Source organism: Acartia tonsa, chromosome 3 (assembly GCF_053477335.1).
Source record: "Acartia tonsa isolate MP-2025a chromosome 3, ASM5347733v1, whole genome shotgun sequence".
Classification (NCBI taxonomy): domain Eukaryota; kingdom Metazoa; phylum Arthropoda; class Copepoda; order Calanoida; family Acartiidae; genus Acartia; species Acartia tonsa.
This window is the reverse complement of record NC_137262.1, coordinates 44453065-44471831: the sequence shown is the minus strand read 5'-3', so window position 1 is coordinate 44471831 and position 18767 is coordinate 44453065. Positions and strand designations below refer to the sequence as shown.

Genomic DNA, 18767 nt, shown 5'->3' with positions numbered 1-18767 from the left:
TAGTGTCATTTTTCAACACTTTTTATGATATGTAGCATGTTAATTTGTGTGCTTCTTTTATCACGTGGGAATACGAGAGAAAATAAACTTGTATACACATAACAGTGTGGTCAAAAAAAAATTGTTAATTTATTGTTTTAGTGTGTAAAAGGACAACAATGTCAAAATAAAAAAGATAATTAGATTTTGACAAAATAATTTGAAACTTGTTTGTTTCTTATAAAAAATTTTAATTTTTAAAAAATTTTAAATAAAACTAATAAATTTTGCTGTTGATTAATTATTGTTACTTATAAATTGTTTGAATAAAACACTAGAAATTACAAACATTCTTTTTTCTAACAACAAAGAATTTTAACCTTAGAAATTGAATTAAAGAAATTTAGAAACAAAAATGTTTAAAAGCTTAAATAAAAGAAATAATTTTGAATTTATAAATGTATAAGAAGTTTTAGGTAAATTGAAAATAATTATTTTATTCTTTTTTGAACACACTGTATTAGAGTACTATACATCTACTTAATGTAAGTGTATACAAAGCTATTATAGTAAAGTGGGGGTAATGTAAGCCTAGCTTTTACGATTTTTTTTCTTTTTGGGCCAACCTGTATTTAATTTTACTTATTTAAGCTTATAATTAATGATATTTTAGAAAAGTGAATGGCTTTATTGTATTCTTATTAATTTATGTATCTGTGTATATAGCTTCAAAATAAAACGAAGCTCTATCTTTTTAGGGACACTCTGTGTGTACTTTAATTAATTGTAAATGTATATTAAGCTATTATTGTGTAGTGGGTGTATTATTGTATCTACCTGTGTAGCTATACATCTGAAAGATAGATGGCATGACAACCCCTATAGAGAATTATTTAGAGCAATATATTGCACTTTATAGTGCATTACTATTAACACATTCCTTATAGTACATTTGAAGCGTTTTCAGATAGAGAGAGAGAAAGAGAGAGAGAGAGAGAGAGAGAGAGAGAGAGAGAGAGAGAGAGAGAGAGAGAGAGAGAGAGAGAGAGAGAGAGAGAGAGAGAGAGAGAGAGAGAGAGAGAGAGAGAGAGAGAGAGAAAGAGTAGTGAAGGTCAAAATATTAGATCTTAAATACTTAACAATTAATATAAATTGACAATAAAAAACTAACATCACCATATTAAAGTTACTTGCCTAAGTTTTTTTTATTATTATAAAAAAGTCTTCTACCTAATTTCTATTTATAAAATAATGCTTATTGGTGATTTAATATCATCGGGGAAAGAAAGGGGTGTAAATTTATTCATTCTCTATTGTCGACTCCATCCTTGTACTATATTATTTATAGTAAAAAAGAACAGAAAAGCATTAAACTGCAAATAAGGAGATTTTAGAAAATTCTCAATAAATGACTAAAAGAAAATTAATAGCTATAGTTTGTTTTGTTTTAAGCAATAATTGTCCTTTGATTTATATAGCTTGTAAAAAAAAGTATAAAAGCAATTTACGTGAGCTTAAACTGACCCCATTTAAAGAGTAGCAGCGCAAAGAAAATCTAGTGTAATTAAAATTTTAAAAATATTTAACTTTCTATGGTCTATTCAATTATAGTAATTTATAATACTAAATAAATCAAATGGCTTTATTAACAAATCAAAATAAATGTAGAATTAAATGCATTCATTTAGCCAAAACAAATATTGTTTGATTAATTTTTCATTGCAAAATTACCCTGCTTTAATTATTCAAATTTATGCACAATGAATATAAATATAAACGTGAACGAAACTGTACAGTAAAAAATGCACTTAAAGAAATGTGTTTTCGTGCTTTGAATGAACTGTAAATTACACTGGTACCCAAAGTTTTATTAGCATGTTATCCTTAAATTTATTGAACTTTGATTGGATGGTTCTTAACTAGTAGTTCCCTAACTTTTCAACCAATAACTTTAATCTGTAAAAAAAAATATATTTTTAGGGGGACATTGGGGAGGTATAGATCAATTTATCGTTTATTGTCTTATCCCTTAAGATTCCTGCTCTTATATAATGATAAGGACAATAACATTTTTCCTATATTTTTTATATCCTTGTTTTTTTTTGCTTTCTCATATTCCCCCGGATAGGTATTTTTTTCTCCCCCATCCCTTCATTCACGTTTTTTAAAGTTATTCATTCTAACATTTTTCTGTTAGTTTAAGTAAATGTGATACTATATTACGTTTTCTTCTGTGATTTTTTATGTCTACATAAAAATAAGAAATTATTATAATTAATGTATTATATTTCAGTGTTTAGTTTCATTTAGACATTATTGATTATTATATTTATGTACTTTTTGTCTGTTTTTTTTTATTATTATTTCCTATTCGGTATTCATTTTATTCTAAATCATTAAAATAACATATTTTTGTGATAAAAGATCTGGTTATTCGAAAATTAAGAATATCAAAGATTATTAAGAATCGATTTTCATTGTTTAAAGTTTTGCCGGCTTTTTTCTATTAAACGCGATTTTAAAGTCAAACTGTTTTTTTTAAATATTAAGAATGGAACAATCTCTTGGTTGGGACTGTATAAGTTAGTTTGATTCAGCTGCTAATGCTTTTGTAACTGCTTTTTAGCCATCTATTCTATTTTGCAACTGCTTTTTAGCCGCTTATGTTTTTTGTTACTGCAATTTAGCCGCAAATGTTTTTTTTTGTACTTAGCTGATAAACAACTGCTTGGTTGTGTCAGTAGAAAAACTAGATGCGTATGCTTTTGTGTAGCCGTATGCTTTTTGCAACTGCTTTTTTAATTAAATGCATGTTTTCTAATTTCAGAGTGGTAATTTTTCAGACTTTGTTTAATGCTCCATGGTCTTAGATAGTTCTACTGCAACTACATCTCTAATGACGGACAAGGTCAAGAAGTACACAGAGGAGGCCACCAAGTAAGTACCCCCCTCCCCTCCCCCACCGGGATATATAGATATAATAGATTTAAAAATGCTGTTAGGAGTATGATATAGAGCACCTTTTTTCATCTTGACATAATTGTCAAGCTTCAGTGGTAAGTTAAGCTGCACCGTGATTTAATTAATTACCAGAATAGTGTAATTACAAATTGCTAAAGCCGTGTCTCCTAATTTAAATGATTTTCTTCGTGTATTGTCTCATTATCCTTTAATTTTTCTTGAAATAACAAATTAAATACATATTTATAAGACTTAAATTATCAATTTCTAAGCTGCACAGCACATCTTTGTAAAATGTACATTCTTGTACTTTTAAAACAGACACATTAAACATTTAAAAGGTTTCTCTTCTAATTTCCGATGGATTGTTTTCTTATTAATTTGACGATTTTTTTGCGTCCAAATAAATGCAAAATTTAAAGTTACTGTACAATCATTATTTGATCTTTTCAAATCAGTAAATTGTTGCACAGTTAAAGATGTTTATAGATAAATTAATCAAACAATTTCAAAAGAATATTATTTCATTTTCATTTCAACAAAAATGACAACATAACATAAAAGAATATTACAATTTTAAAAGAATATTATTTCATATTTTTTATTTGAACAAGGATGACAACTCGGCGAGGTGGGGAAGATGATAGTGATGATGAGGAGACTCCAATTCAGTTCCAGGTAAAAAAAAATCTTGAAAAAAAATCCAAACTTTTAAAGCTTTATGTAAAACTAGCGGCTACTCCCCTAGAGGCATCTAGTGACACTTTAAATGTATTTGAGAAAAAAAATTCTATGTTGCGTTCAAGTCTCTGAGTAAAAAAATTCGATTCTTTATATTTCTCTTGGGAGTGTGGTGGTACCCTCCTCCCCCCAAAAAAAATTATAAACCTTCCCGGGACCTATGAGAAGATACCCTGTTTAGGAGAATCCGATCGGTTCAGCGGTAAGCTATATCTTTCGGTACAAAGTCGTAGATATAGGTTTAATATAGTTTATTCCCAGTTCATTGCGTCTTTAAAAATCTTTCTTTCGACCCATATATTACACAAGTTTTTTTTCCTGGCTGAATAACATATCTAGGAATTAGCTTGGCCAATTGTTTTATAATTTTAGGGAAGATTGTTTTTATTTCTTCTCCCTTCTCTTAAGAGTCAAACCCAATAAAAAATACGTTTCAAATCATATAATAAATATATTTTAGCGCAACTAATTGATTTTTTCTTGTTGTAATTTTAGGCCAAGGAAACTGTGCACCCAGCAAACATTCAGCTGAGAATCGATCCACCAACCGCAGAGGGTGCTGCTGTCGAGGTATTTCATTTTTTTCTAGTTAATCATCAACAAGATAGAAATATATTTTAAACCGCGATAATCATCCTATAATATAGAGTAGTAAGCTTTTTTTGTCTGTAGCGAAGGATCTCGCATACCACTGAACTGATCTTGTGTACTTATAATTTGTATATCTTTGACCTTATCAAAATATCTAATTGTTTAAAAGAAAAGATAATTTTTTTCATCTATTATCTGATTCATGTATCTCTGCCTTAATATACTATATATCATAAATATTACATATATAGTCACATATCTCATCGTATTATAGACAACTTTCCGTGAATATTGACATGAAAAATTATAAGATCAAAACCAGTTTTGTTAGACCCGAGGGGCCGGAGACCCGGACTAACATAAATTGTATTAATTTTATGATTTTTTATTTTGCTATTCGTAGAAAATTGTCTATACTACGATGCTGTACATGATTTTTCAGTATGGCTGAGAACCGGTGGATATTAATCGGTTACGAAGCCATACTGGACTAATTTATCTGTATTAGTAAATCAAATTTTATTCCTTACCTACTCATTTTAAATTTTGTGTTATTGATTGATTGTATGTGATTGATTGATTGTATTTCAGGAAGAAGACGCGGCAAGAGGCAGTTTCTCCAACAAGCTTGACTTCCTTTTCTCCTGTATTTCTGTTTCTGTGGGTCTTGGCAATGTTTGGAGATTTCCCTACCTTTGCTTCAAAAACGGAGGAGGTATGTCCATCTCTCCATTTGCTCTCAATCTATCTATCTATCTGTCTGTTAGTCTATTAAAGATAGACTTTTTATATGTCTTTTCGTCAATTTATCTGTCTGTCAAGTCTATTTTTCTGTCTGTCTTTTAGTCTATAATTATCTGAATGCCTGGTTATATACCTGTCTGTCAGTCGAGTTATATCATGTCTGTCTGTCTGTCTAATTATTTCTCTGTTAGTCTAGTTATATCATTCTATATATAACACTATCAAACAGTCTGTTTATTTATCTTCCATAAGTCTATCTATCTGTCTCTGTATCTATCTATCAGTCAAATTTTAACTCTGTTATCATGACAACACACAGGGATCTTTCTATTAAATGTATATTTTTCTAACAAAAATAAGATCTATTAGATTGCCCTTCCTCGAAACTTTTCCTTTACTATGGTTCTCAGAATTCATTATTTAAACTCCCTATTTTATAAAAATTATGTTAAACATAATCAACTTTCAGAAGCATAGGTACTATGCAAGTCTTACTTGTTGATTTATATGTAATGTTAGGTTATAAAGCTAAATAAAGATGTACCTTATATAAATGAGAAGAGTATGGAGAATGACTTGGCTAAAAACGGGATCTATTCTAGTATTTATTATAATGCACAGTTGGGACCTATAGACAAGGTTCATGCAATCAAATTAAAAAACATTAATAACATTAAAATCTTGAAAAACAATTATTGAAAAAGGGTAGTCGTATTATATTTAAGGATAAAAAGCAGTAAGGTCATAAAAGCATTGCGACTAAGGTGTGATCTGAACATTTTCACTTGAAGCACATGAATTATTTTTGCGTAGTATATTTGTGTAAAAAAAAACTTAATGAAATTTGAGATTAACGAGGTAGAGGTTTAACATTTTTGCAAAATGTTTTGCATCCCTCCAGGGAAATAGGGATAGGACAATAAAGAAGAAAAATTATAATTAAAAGTTCCAAAACACAATTAAGCCTAACCTATCCTTTCTAATTGTAATATAAGTGTTATAATAATTATTATTTCTATAGTTTTTCATGAACATAGTAAACAAAGCTGAGAGTTTTAAGTAATTTTTTAAAAATGTTTTCCGAATTTGATATCTAAATGGTGTCAACAAAATTTATATTTGCTTAAAGAAACCGTGTAAAATTTCTTCAACTTAAAATAAAACTTTCATAAATTAGCCTAAACCACTATTTTTAAAGCTTTTTAGAAAATCTCTTCTGTTTTATACATTTTTTTTCTAAACAAAGCATACATTGATTTCCTTGACCACTTTCTGGAAGTTTATCCAGAGAGGAAAGGATTAGGATAGGCGTGTTATCACGTCCGAGAAGTGTGCCATCATTCATTATTGAAATAACACGATGTCCGTGGGTCTAAATGTGTATCTGTATTTCTACCAAAGGATCTCGCTAACCGCTGAAGCGATACGGTTCTCTATAATATGTAACTTCTCAAAGATCTTGGAAAGGTTTATATCTTTTTGCGGGGAGGGTATCAAATTTTTGTTGTATTTGCGGTGGCGCTTCAATATATTGTTAAAAAAGCCTAGAGCCATTCCATGACTTATCTGAAGATTTTATAAAATGGAGAACTCAATCAGTTTTTCAATATGAATATCTCAACTAGCAAATCAAAAACCGTACTAATTTATCAAATTATATTGAAAATATGCAGTTTTAATGTTATGATACATTTTTGTGGAAGCAATAGAACACCAGGATTATATGGATCTAATACAAGGCGTAGAACCAATCTAATAAACACATTTTTATAGCAAAGCTACTCTGTAATTCACCTGTGTTGGTCTTTCTATATGTAACTTGTCTGTCTTTCCTATCAACATTTCTCTTTTTGTTTTGTTAACCCTTCTTTTTCAAATTGCAACAAACAAGTAAGCGCTCGATTCCAAGTAATTTCATTGTTTTTCATTCTCAGGAAAGAGCTAGTAATCCAGCAGGAAAATAGTTAAAAACAATCCCACGACATTTATTAAGATTACCTAAAAAATAGAACCGATTCAGACCAGAAATTTCCAAGAGCTTTAGCTTTATACAAAAAATTCTTATTGATTTAAATATTTTGTTTTAAAAAAAGAATATTTGGTCGTGTGAAAATAAGAAATAAGAAATACTAAAATAAAATAAGTATAAATCAAACACAAAACACTTCAAAATATATTTTCCGTTTTTGATGTATTTTTTTCTTTAGTTTAAAAGATTTTTTTCCAGCAATTTTCTTTGAAAAAACTGTGTTTGACAGAGAGTAATTTGATTCCTTTCATTGATACCGACTTCTTCTTGAATAATAGTTTCCCACACACCTACAAACGTCATTGAATTCTCTTTTTTGTAGCTATTCTGTTATTTATTTATGCGCTTGTAAATTTCTTTATATTTTATTTGCATTTAGAGAGAGAGAGGGGGGACAAGGGGCTGTTACATTACACTAGTCCCCAAAGTTTTAAAATAACGTTTACTTATTCGGTAGCCTAACAACTTTAGGGAACTTTTAATGAATTTTGATTGATTGGTCTATTAAGTTGAGTGTCAAAACGTTTCAACCACTAATTGTAATATATAAAGGGGTAATTTTATTTATAAACATTTGGGATTAACACCAATTGTCTTTCTCTTGTATTGTCCATTGTTATCCATCGAACTTTCTTTGGCTTATACATCTGTAGATTTTAATGTTTATCTGTCTTATCTGTTATAACTCTTCCTATCTTTCAGTCTACTTATCTGTCTTTCTCTATGTCCATTTTGTAATTTTAATAAAGATATATTTTATTTCTTTCAATTATTAAGAATTTAAATTTAATTTGAAATATGTATTTATTTCTAGATAAAAACATTGCATGATAAGTTCATTGTTTAAGATTTAAATTATTAAAAAGATCATTTGTAAAAATTCTTAGAACAACAATAAAAATGATATTAGATATAATATTTTTAAAAATTTAAATAGAAATATAAAATAAGGTAAACCAATCTCTAAATAGCTTTACCTACATGATAGTTATGTATACCTAAGCAAATTGTTGTCATTTTTTGATTCCATTCTAAAGTGATATATGCCATGCAACTAATAATAAAAATATAATGAAAATATATTCTTTATTCAGGCACCTTCTTGTTGATTTACTTTATTGGTATGTTTGCTTGTGGAATTCCGATTTTCTTTCAGGTAAGGGTAAAATAAGATCAAGAATATCAGCACACATAAAAGCATAGATTTAAGTAATGCAGCAACATTTGAGCTATAAATATTTAGATATTTTAAACAGTTATACTCAAAGGATATAGATAATATTATGCCATGTACAAACCACAAAAAGATGGGTGTACAGGGGTGTCAACAAACCCCTTGATACTGAAATTCGGTAATGCTACCTTTCTCTTTACTTCACCCCTTAAATTCCTGAGCACGCCAATGCAATAAATACTGTAAGTGTATTTTTGTTTTGGTTTAAGTGACTATGTGTGGAGTATAGTCAGAATGACGGATGTACGTAGACTCACTTAATATACATTAACTGCAAATTAAGAAAAAAACAAGACTAAGTTATTAAAGGACTATGAAATACACAATTGTAGCTATTTATGAAATGGGATTAAAACTCCCAAACTATAACTGTATTATGTTTGTTTGCTTGTGGCGAACTTGATTTTAGTGCTATCTTTGTCCCACTGTGCGTTGCTAGATTTTGTTTTGCACACTTTGCTTGAATGCATTTAATGTATTTCCTATAAAACAAATAGCCTTTACATACAATCTACATTCTATAGTAATTTAAACATATCAGAAATGCATAGCTAGCAATAAAGGTAAAAAACAGGAACAGTACTATCCATAAGTAGCGCTTCAATAGTGCTTAAGAGGCTTAAGTTTTCTTATTTGATTACTGAGGACTTTCGCGCATAATGAAGGTGTACTACAAAACGTTAAGGGACAATAGGCTGATTGTTACATTAGTCTCCATAGTTTTATAATAACGTTTTCTTCTTCGTTGGCTTAACAACTTTGGGAACTAATTTTGATTGGTTGATTCATTGAGTTAAGTATACAAAAGTTTCATTCACTAATTTAATTTAATTATTAATAAGCAAATTTTAAGTTTTCATTTGCAATTAAATAAATGATTATTAGGTATTTTCAAAAATATTCAACCTATTTTAAAATACGTATTATGGTACATTGTTTAAATAAATAATGAAAAAGAGAGAGGCCTTTTTCTACAAAAAAAATTACAAAAGATTATATTGGCATAACATGTTTAAAAGGTCAAACATTGTTTCAATACTTTCATGATGAGAACCAGATTTATCTCCTTACAACTGCTTTTGTATGAAATCAGGAATAGAGACATAAGTAACGTTATTACAATATATTAATTATTATATGTCTGAATTTCTTTAAAGCAATATACATAAAATATATATCTTTAAGTCTGCTGTAATAATTTAGGTTATTAATAGCAAAAAAGACCAATCATCTAAGATAAAATTTAGCACCAATTTCTTACAGAAAATTCCTGTCTCTAGACTCTGCGGGTGGCCAAAACCTTGCGGTCATCTAATCATTGCCTAGGTTGAGCCTAATCTAACTTTAATAAACCTTAACTATCAAACTTATCCAATACTAATGGATACTTTGTGAATGGTGGCTTTCTTGAGCAAAAATCTTTGTTCAATAAAATATAAATATGAATCCTGTATAAAAGGTATATCTATTGATTCTTTGTCCCCTGTATTATCCGATATCAAAAGCATGGGATGCAAGCACATTATACAATTACATACATACAAGCATATGAGGGAGGGGGGAAGTTAAATAATTCCAGATAATACTAGTATTAAATCTAGGTATAACCAGTATATACCAGTTTATTTCCAGTTTATACCAGTTTTTAGAACCAGATTTTCACAGAATTATTTACTTTTTTTTCATCTTTAAAAAGAAACTTAATTTAAAGTTTGAATTGGTAATTTTTACACTTGAAATTGAATTTGGGATCACTTTTCCTTAAAAAAATAAAATTTTTTTTGAGATTATACATACATAATTTGTAAAGAAATATAAACATATAAAGAATAGAAAATAGTACATAGATGTACTCTCAAATGAGATAAAGATATAACAATGCTATAAAACTTCTTTAGAACTTTATATGAAATTATTCTATTTTTTATAGAATGGTTTTTGATCCACCCTCCCCCCCCCCCTTTTTTGTAAAATATTCCCCGTTTGAAATCTCTGTTCACGTACCTGGTTTTGAATATATATTCCAATCTTTGAGTATGTATAATTATAATATATTAGTTGCAAAGTTTCAAAGTTTGCTCTGGGCATACAAATCTTTGGGCTGAAGAGAGTTATTTCCAAGATTTATATATAGCGTACTGTACAATGCAATGTACCACAAGGTTCTATTGAATGACAGTTTATTTTAAAAATTATAAGGTACCAATGGCAAAATTTTACACTTAGACAATGTGAAGATTATTTTACCCTCCATAGTCATGTTTCAGAAGATGACAAATTGTTTTATTTGTGTATTTTAGATTTTAGAAACGCATTCGATTGTTTTTTTACTGTTATGATTATGAGCAAGGAGGGAGGGGACAATTGGCAGTCCCCAAAGTCTTATAATAACGTTGTCTTATTCGTCGGCTAAACAACATTAGGGACTTCTATTGAATTTTGATTTGTTATTTTTTTAAGTTGAGTGTGCAAACGTTTTAATCACTTACTTTTATCTCCAGAGGGGGTAATTTTGTTTTATCAACATTGGAGATGTACAGCATTTTAGATCCCTGGATTATAAGTCTTGTTGCAATTTTTTTGTACAACCAATCTGTAAAAATCTAGAAAGAAATTTTGGTTGACCTTTTGTAATGTCTAACTGATATTTAGAAAACTAAAAATAATCATGTCACACATCAAGACATGCTTTTTTTCAACAATGACAGCATTTAAGACACATAATTTTTAATATTATTTGTTGTCATTTCACAGTCTATGGTTAACAAGGCACCTTTTTTTTATTCAAGTCTATATTTTTTTGGGAAAATAACTAATTTGATATTTAATTGCATGATTTGTAATATGTAATCCTTATCAATTTTAACATTTTTAAAAGGAACAAAACGGTATATCCATATAAATTCTTCTGCCCTTTAAAGGTAGAACATAAATACTTCATTGTTTGATAAATAATATGGAACTATATTTTTTATGGTGATGATAGAGTCATACCCAAGAAAATTTTCTTTTTAAACCATTTTAACAATCATTTCAAACTTTTGGATATAGTCATATAATGGAAAATGGAAAGGAGGTTTATTTAGATAATTGGGAAATTGGACAATGCCTAAATATTTATATGGCTTTGCAGATTGCATTGATAGAACAATAACAATCAACAAAGATTGGATCTTGTTCAGAAAAAGTGATATGACATCTAAATAAAACTATTAAGCCTCAAAATTTTTAAACTTAATTATAAACGTTTTGATAAAACTAAGGCTCGGCAGCAAGGCTAAATTTAAAAAAACATGTACTTTTCGTTGTTGTAATTTTTAGATATTAAGAATATGTTTTGTTTTGGACTGGCGGAAAAGGACAAGGCAAAATATTTTTCTTTTGGTTCCTTATTCCTACTCTTGAAGAATTCTCAATTCTATTCTATCTCCCTCTTTTACTATAACTTTCGTTCTCTTAAAATTAAGTCAATTTCATTTTAATCTTTCAGATAAGTAATTTGTTAAAAAATAAAATACTGATATAATATCAATCTGAGTAATCTTTATGTGCCGAAAAGACTTAGAAATAAAATAATTCATAATATTTATATTAATTATTTGCTCAGAAGTTTTCCAAATAAATGTTTTATATTTTTTTTCAAATATTGATTTGCATATTATTTATAAATGTACTAATATCAAAATGCAATGAAAAGATTTGTGCAATTGAAGTTTAGAAGAGAGATAAAGTAGATTAATCAAGTTATTGACAGAAAAGATACCTTTAAATTTACTGTTTTAATATTCATTTGTTGTTGCCGTTTTCCGCGGATAGAAAAAGCCCCAGGAAAACAAATCAAGGATGATTTTTATTTTGTTATATGAAAAAGTTTTTTGAAATACGATACATATTTTTTTCATTCAGCATAAATAAATCAGATCTAAAGCTATTGCGATGTTTTTATCTTAGGTGCATTATCTTTTAACATTGTCATTCTTGTCATATTATTTTTTGTGCATCTTTTCTATACAAAGCAAATATAACTGTGGACATACATACTAACCTACGGGGTGTTTCGTCAAACTTGTCCAAGGCCATATAACCTAAAAGTAATAATCTAAACATAATTTTGGAGAACAAATTACTTTTTAAAACCTAGAACCATAATGTGTAAAGATAACTATTTCAAAATATGTTACTTTGTATGGTAAAAAGGCAAGAATCTTATGGGATAAAACATGGATAATAATTAATGTACTAACCAAATGTAATAAACCAAATTACATGTATGGTTAAAATTATCGGTAGAAAAGTTTGAACATTGGTAGTTTAATCCGATCAAGAATTAATAAAAGTTTTTAAGCCATCGAATCAGTGAAAGAGTTGGGTTCCAGTACAATTTACAGTCCATGTCCCTTAACTTCATAAGAAAAAGTTTTTGATAAGCTTTGGACTAATTTTAACAGACACCCTGTTTCACCTTGTATGAAAGAAGAATTCTAAGAAAAAGCCAGTTATTTTCAGATCTAAGGATTTGGTGGTCTAGAATAAAAATTAGGGATAAAGGATTAAGTAGACACAGGCACAAAGAAAGTCATAACAAGAAATAATTTTTACCAAGTAGTTTTAAATTATATTGATATAAGGCATGTTTTTAATATTCATAAGAATAAGAACTAATTATATTTTGAAACTGAATGGTTGAAATTGATAATTCTAAATGTTTTTTAATTGCATAGATAATATATGTACGTACATTTGTACCAGAAGAGATCAAACATGCTTGAAACATTTTTTTGATAAATGTATAAAATTCATGTTTTATTTCTTTTAAAAATATAAAATTTTTGCTTACATATGTATATATCCTCTAATCACTGAGAAGAAGCAATTATTGATTTATGCACCTTCGTGGAGATATATATTAATACATATAAATAAGGATGGGCAATCTTATTCACCTGTATAGTACTACAATCGCTAATCAGATTAGTCAGGCATTAATATTATAAAAATTATTAGGAGCAGTATCCAAATTCAAATATCAAGATATAGCTTATTTAAAAATGTAAAAAAAAATCTTCATATCATTGATATTAAATATGCTAATAGCGTATCAGAATCGCAATATATGAAAATGATTCCTATTGGCAAAGGAAAAAGTCTTGATTTTAAGCTATTTTGATAAAATTGCTATTGTAATTCTTAGACATTTTAATACCTATTGCGGATATTTTCACATTGCGATACTGTCTGAATTATTTTTTAATATGTTTTTGGCCATTCTATTCTTCTATATTTTTTTGCAATATAATTAATATGTGCTCTAAAAGTTTATGTGGAAATGTTTGCACTATATAAATAAGAATATTAGTTCTTTGGCCTTGGACATTTCTTTATATTCAGATGATAATTATTATCATTACCACTTATTTAACATTATAGAAAGAAATTTTTTGTCTGTTAAATTATAAGAAGAGTTTATATTATTATTTAACCAACAAATTTTTTTTTTATAGTATTGAATATTGATTCGAAGCCAAATAATATCCACTGGATTAGAACCGATTCACGGCTATACTAAAAATCATGTATCGTGTTACAGATAATTTTCCACGAATGATTCGGCTCCTCGTTGCTTACAAAACTGGTTTTAATTCTATTTTTTTATCCGCGAAAATCTTTCTATAATACTATATGATAAATAACTATTACTTTTAGGAAGTTGCTGCCGGCCAATACCTTGGTTCTGGAGGAATGACCATGATTGGACAGCTGGTGCCAATCCTGCAGGGATGCGGATACGCTACCATGACCATTGTATTCTGGCTAGGTAAGGTTTATACTAATACATTATATGACAGACAGAAACGAACACGCAAAATTTACAGAAACCTTTTAGTCTGAGAATGTAATGCATTTTAAAGTAAAAGGTCGAAGATGATTAAAGTCCATCCACAGATTATGACGTCATACGATAGAATAGCCAATGAGAGGCCAGTATAAAATTTATGCGTTATAATCTGTGAAGGGACTTTTATCATCTTCTAAAAGGACAAATACTGCTTCTTAAAGATGAATTAATATTGGAATTATAAAAATCTTTGTTTTGTACAAAAACAGACCTTGAGTTTTCCTGTCATCGAAACCTATACCTACTTTTAATGGACAGTTTTTGCTTGCATTGTCTTATTGCTATTGCTTACAAAAGAGTAAATATATGTAAAATATAGTAAGACTAGTGAAAACAAAGCAATACGATACCACTATTTGAAGTTTTGTTAGGACTTACAGGTAAAGTCTGTTGGTGTATATAAGTCCAATTTTTCCCACTCAATATGTTTTCCCTTATAAACTAATATATAATGTTCATTTTATACAGAGATATCATCAATCATAGCCACTCTTATACCTAAAGGCTTCCCCTGATATTTCTCAGTCCTGTTTCTCTTTAATTTACTTTGTTCTTCTGTGTGGCCTCTAGGGTGGTGAAAATTTAATGTACAAATATTCAATTCTGTACTTTAATGTTAATTACTTAACTAAATATATATTTAAAATTTTTTAATCTCTTTTGAAGTCTTCAGCCTCTCGCGTCGCGACCACCAAAATAGAAGTTTTAATTCTTTTTAAATTTATTTTTACAAAACAACACTGCACATGTTTTTTTTTCATCGTGGTTAGAACCAGTTTTAATAAATTAGATTTATTAAATTAATCGGATTAGAAGCCATGGTTGCAATATTATTAAGAACTGGATCATGTAGCATCTCTATAATTTGCATTTGTTTTTCAGATGTTTACTACTGCATAATTATCGCATGGACGTTATTCTATCTTCTGTCAACAATCATCAACATACCAGAACTTCCTTGGAGAGAGTGTGGTCAGTATTTTTATAACTGTAGAGTAGCTGCGCTTTCAAAAATATTACTTTTGACCAACAGCATGAAAGTGTAAATTAAACATTAAGATTTATTTCTTACTTATATGTTTTTTTTACTAAATTCTTACACATGTAGCCTTCAGAGGAGTATATTAAAAAGCAAACCAAGAAGACAAATACCAAAAAAATTGAGTTTTTCTATTCATTTAAAATACAAAGCTTGAAGCTTTTATTATCGAATGCCTTTCTTAATTCGAAAAACATATTTTTACTTAAATAATAAATCAAAGTTATTTTTTTTTGGGGGGGGGGGGGTATTTCTCTTGAGGATGGTTGTGGTACCCTCACTCAAAATAGTTACTTGCCATCTTTTTTGTCAGGAAACTACTGGAACTCTGAATATTGTAATGATCACTCCAACAAAGATAATGTTTCCTATGTGGATCAATTACCTCAGGTAAAATAGTTTTTTTTTTTGGGTGTAAAACCAACAATCAATATTTAAGGGCTCGGCAATCGCGACTAAGTCTCAAATTAAATCCATTTTGGATGCTTTGAGAAAGGGGATTGGCATGTTTGGGTCAGGTTTAGACCTTTTGCCAATTTTTGAAATTATTAAAGGTTGATTTTCCTAAGGCTCACAGGCGGCTGTTGCGCGACTGCCAAGCTCTGCAAAAAACAAAGACAATTCTTTCCAAAAAATGCAAATTGAAACAATAGAAATTCAATATAAGAGAACTAACTTATGATAAAGCATAAGGGGAAGGTTAATCACGGTTAAGTTTAACTACAACAAGAATAGAGAAAAGCATAATTAAAGATTAGCTTTGCCGCTGATATGAAATAAATAAACATTTGAGGCAAAGATTTTCTTCAATGCTATTGTGTTATTATGTTTGTATTTTGTGTATATGTTGGAAGATTGTCTACAAAAGCAAATACCATGTAATTTAAGTTTAAAATAAATGCTTTTAAGAATACATATTGTTTTTAAATAGCCTATTTAAAATATCCCCTATTTATTAGTGAGGTATTTATTAACTTCTTAGACTAATTAAATGCTAATTACTCAAATTAGTTAGAACAATAGAAAACTAAATAAGCAAATTAACTGCAAGAATTAAATTAAAGTAGGTTACAGTAGATTTGTTACAATTGCATATTTGGTGGTTTATAGACTGTAAGTGAAATAAGTATTTGTAATTTTACGAAGGTATAGGTAACAAAAAAGGTATTAAAGCTTTGATTTGTAGACATGCAATTTCTTTTTTTAAAATATATTTGTTTAGAACTGGTTTTAGTACGATTGAAAACAAAAACTGATTTTGGTCCAACAAAGGAAATTTGTTTTAATATTATTACTTATTTTTAAAAATATTTGATGTATTTTTTTCAGAATGCGACGAAAACACCAGTTGAAGAATATTGGGAGTAAGTTTTATTTTTATTTTTCTAGTTTAAAACTCTTTCTAAATTTATTAAGAAGAATTTTTAATTAGATTTCAAACAAAACTAATCTTTTTTTTAATGTATCAAAGAGCGTTTAATTAATTTCCATCATTAATTTTTAAATAATTGAAAACTATACAACTTTAGATTCTAAAACATAATTTTTTTATAATTTTGAAGGTTGTTTTTGTAACTTAATAATTTTTAAACTTTTTTTTTATATGTATAAGACTTTTTTTGGACATATTGTTGTTTATAATGCAATAATTTGGCCATCTATGTATATGTCTATCTGGCATTTCTAAATTATAATTCTTTAGCCGAAGAGTGCTGCAGATTACAGACAGTATATCTGATCTTGGCGGTATGAACTGGGACCTTCTGGCGACACTGTCCTTGTCCTGGCTCATTGTCTATCTCATCATCTGGAAAGGTCTTCACTCATCTGGAAAGGTACAACTATTTAGATGCCTGTTCAGATGTCCGGACAAACGATTATCTTAAGATTATCTTTGTTACTAAAACGGGTCAATTTGTAAGATATATAAAGATAAAATAACTCTGTCTATAATAAAGTAGAACTAGGTCATTCTGTCTGAGGCTTTTAACTTGGCTGATAACCACTGGATCGATTGTGCTTTGCCTTTTAAAGAGTATCCAGTTTGGTCATACCAAGTTTTGCGCGCTTCGCGCGCATTTTTAATACTAAATTTTTGATAAAATCTAAATTACCCCCCCCCCCAAAAAAATTTTACCCCGGGGGTAAATTTTGGGGGGGGGGAAACAAATTTTACCCCTGCCAACAGATTTCAGGGGGGGTAATTACCCCCCCAAAGCAAATTTTACCCCCGGGGTAAAAATTTTAGGGGGGGGTAAAAAAATTTGCGGCGCGCTTCGCGCGCCATTTTACCCCCCCCAAAACTGAATTACCCCCCCCTTAAAAAAATTTTACCCCCCCCAAAATAAAAAGCTTGGGCGCCCCTGCCCCCCTCTCTCCTAAAAAAATGGGCTTTGTTTTCATTTTCAAACTTTAAATCTTAAATGAAAATGGGGGGGGGGGATGTAACTTCCCCAGACTTTCCCTTCCCCCACCCTAAGTGGCCCTAGAGGCTTCTAGGGGGAGTAGCCACTAGTTAATTTATAATGCAATACCATTAGAAAGAGGGCAGAAGCAATTTTCTCTAATATAAGCCCACAATAAAAGATATAAAGTAATTTTTGGTGTGGGTATGTGTGTGTGTGTGTGTGTGTGTGTGTGTGCGTGTGTGTATGTACCTAAACAGGGTTTTTCTGACGTAAGAGACAGAAATTGTTATCTATATTTCCCTTGACACATACACACAATACACAGTTCACTGGAAGCTTCTTTAGTGTTATCTATATTTCCATTGACACATACACATATAGCACAGCTCACTGGAAGCTTATTTAGTGTTATCTATATTTCCCTTGACACATACACACAATACACAGTTCACTGGAAGCTTCTTTAGTGTTATCTATATTTCCATTGACACATACACATATAGCACAGCTCACTGGAAGCTTATTTAGTGTTATCTATATTTCCCTTGACACATACATACACACACAACACTGTTCACTGAAATCTTATTTATTGTTATCTATATTTTCCTTGACACATAAGCACTTAACACTGTTCACTGGAAGCTTATTTGGTGTTTTCTATATTTCCCTTGACGCATACACACAAAACAGGGCACTGGAAGCTTTTTTAATATTAGGTAATATTACCATCAATATGTTCAAATGTTCAAAAAGTTCTGATGGAAATTGTGCTTAAAGTATTCTGTAAAAGAAAAAAATGCTCTATTTTTCCAAATCTTTGAGGGTTTTTGTTTTATTTATCTTTATTATTCAAGAAATAAGCTAATTTTATTTATCAAAGAAAAATCTAAATTCATCTGATATACAATATACATATAGGAAAAATTATTCTAATAAAAAATACTTCCTTCATTCGCCTTAATTTAATCATAGACTTTATTTTAATATTACTAAATCTTACAACGAACTGTGCTACACATATTGAACCAAGAAAATGAAAATCAAATTGACTGGAAAGATATTTGTTTTTGTGTAGAACCCAGTATATATGTTTGTTTACAATATATACACCCCTGGGGACACCAAATGTTTACAAATAACAG

At 29.2% G+C, this 18767-nt stretch overlaps 1 protein-coding gene across 2 annotated transcripts in view; it reads left to right on the top strand.

Annotated features, from left to right (window-relative positions):
• Positions 1-839: 839 nt before the first annotated feature.
• The window catches only part of LOC145314296 (sodium- and chloride-dependent betaine transporter-like), a 44072-nt gene continuing 26144 nt past the window's right edge, over positions 840-18767 (top strand). For both annotated transcript variants that reach the window (XM_080154154.1, XM_080154153.1), the window contains exons 1-10: positions 840-2916; positions 3555-3618; positions 4177-4251; positions 4864-4987; positions 8140-8201; positions 13983-14094; positions 15058-15147; positions 15528-15604; positions 16544-16578; positions 16917-17049. In XM_080154154.1, coding sequence (XP_080010280.1) covers positions 2840-2916; positions 3555-3618; positions 4177-4251; positions 4864-4987; positions 8140-8201; positions 13983-14094; positions 15058-15147; positions 15528-15604; positions 16544-16578; positions 16917-17049 — 849 coding nt within the window. In that variant the 5' untranslated portion in view covers positions 840-2839. The remainder of the gene's footprint in view (positions 2917-3554; positions 3619-4176; positions 4252-4863; positions 4988-8139; positions 8202-13982; positions 14095-15057; positions 15148-15527; positions 15605-16543; positions 16579-16916; positions 17050-18767) is intronic.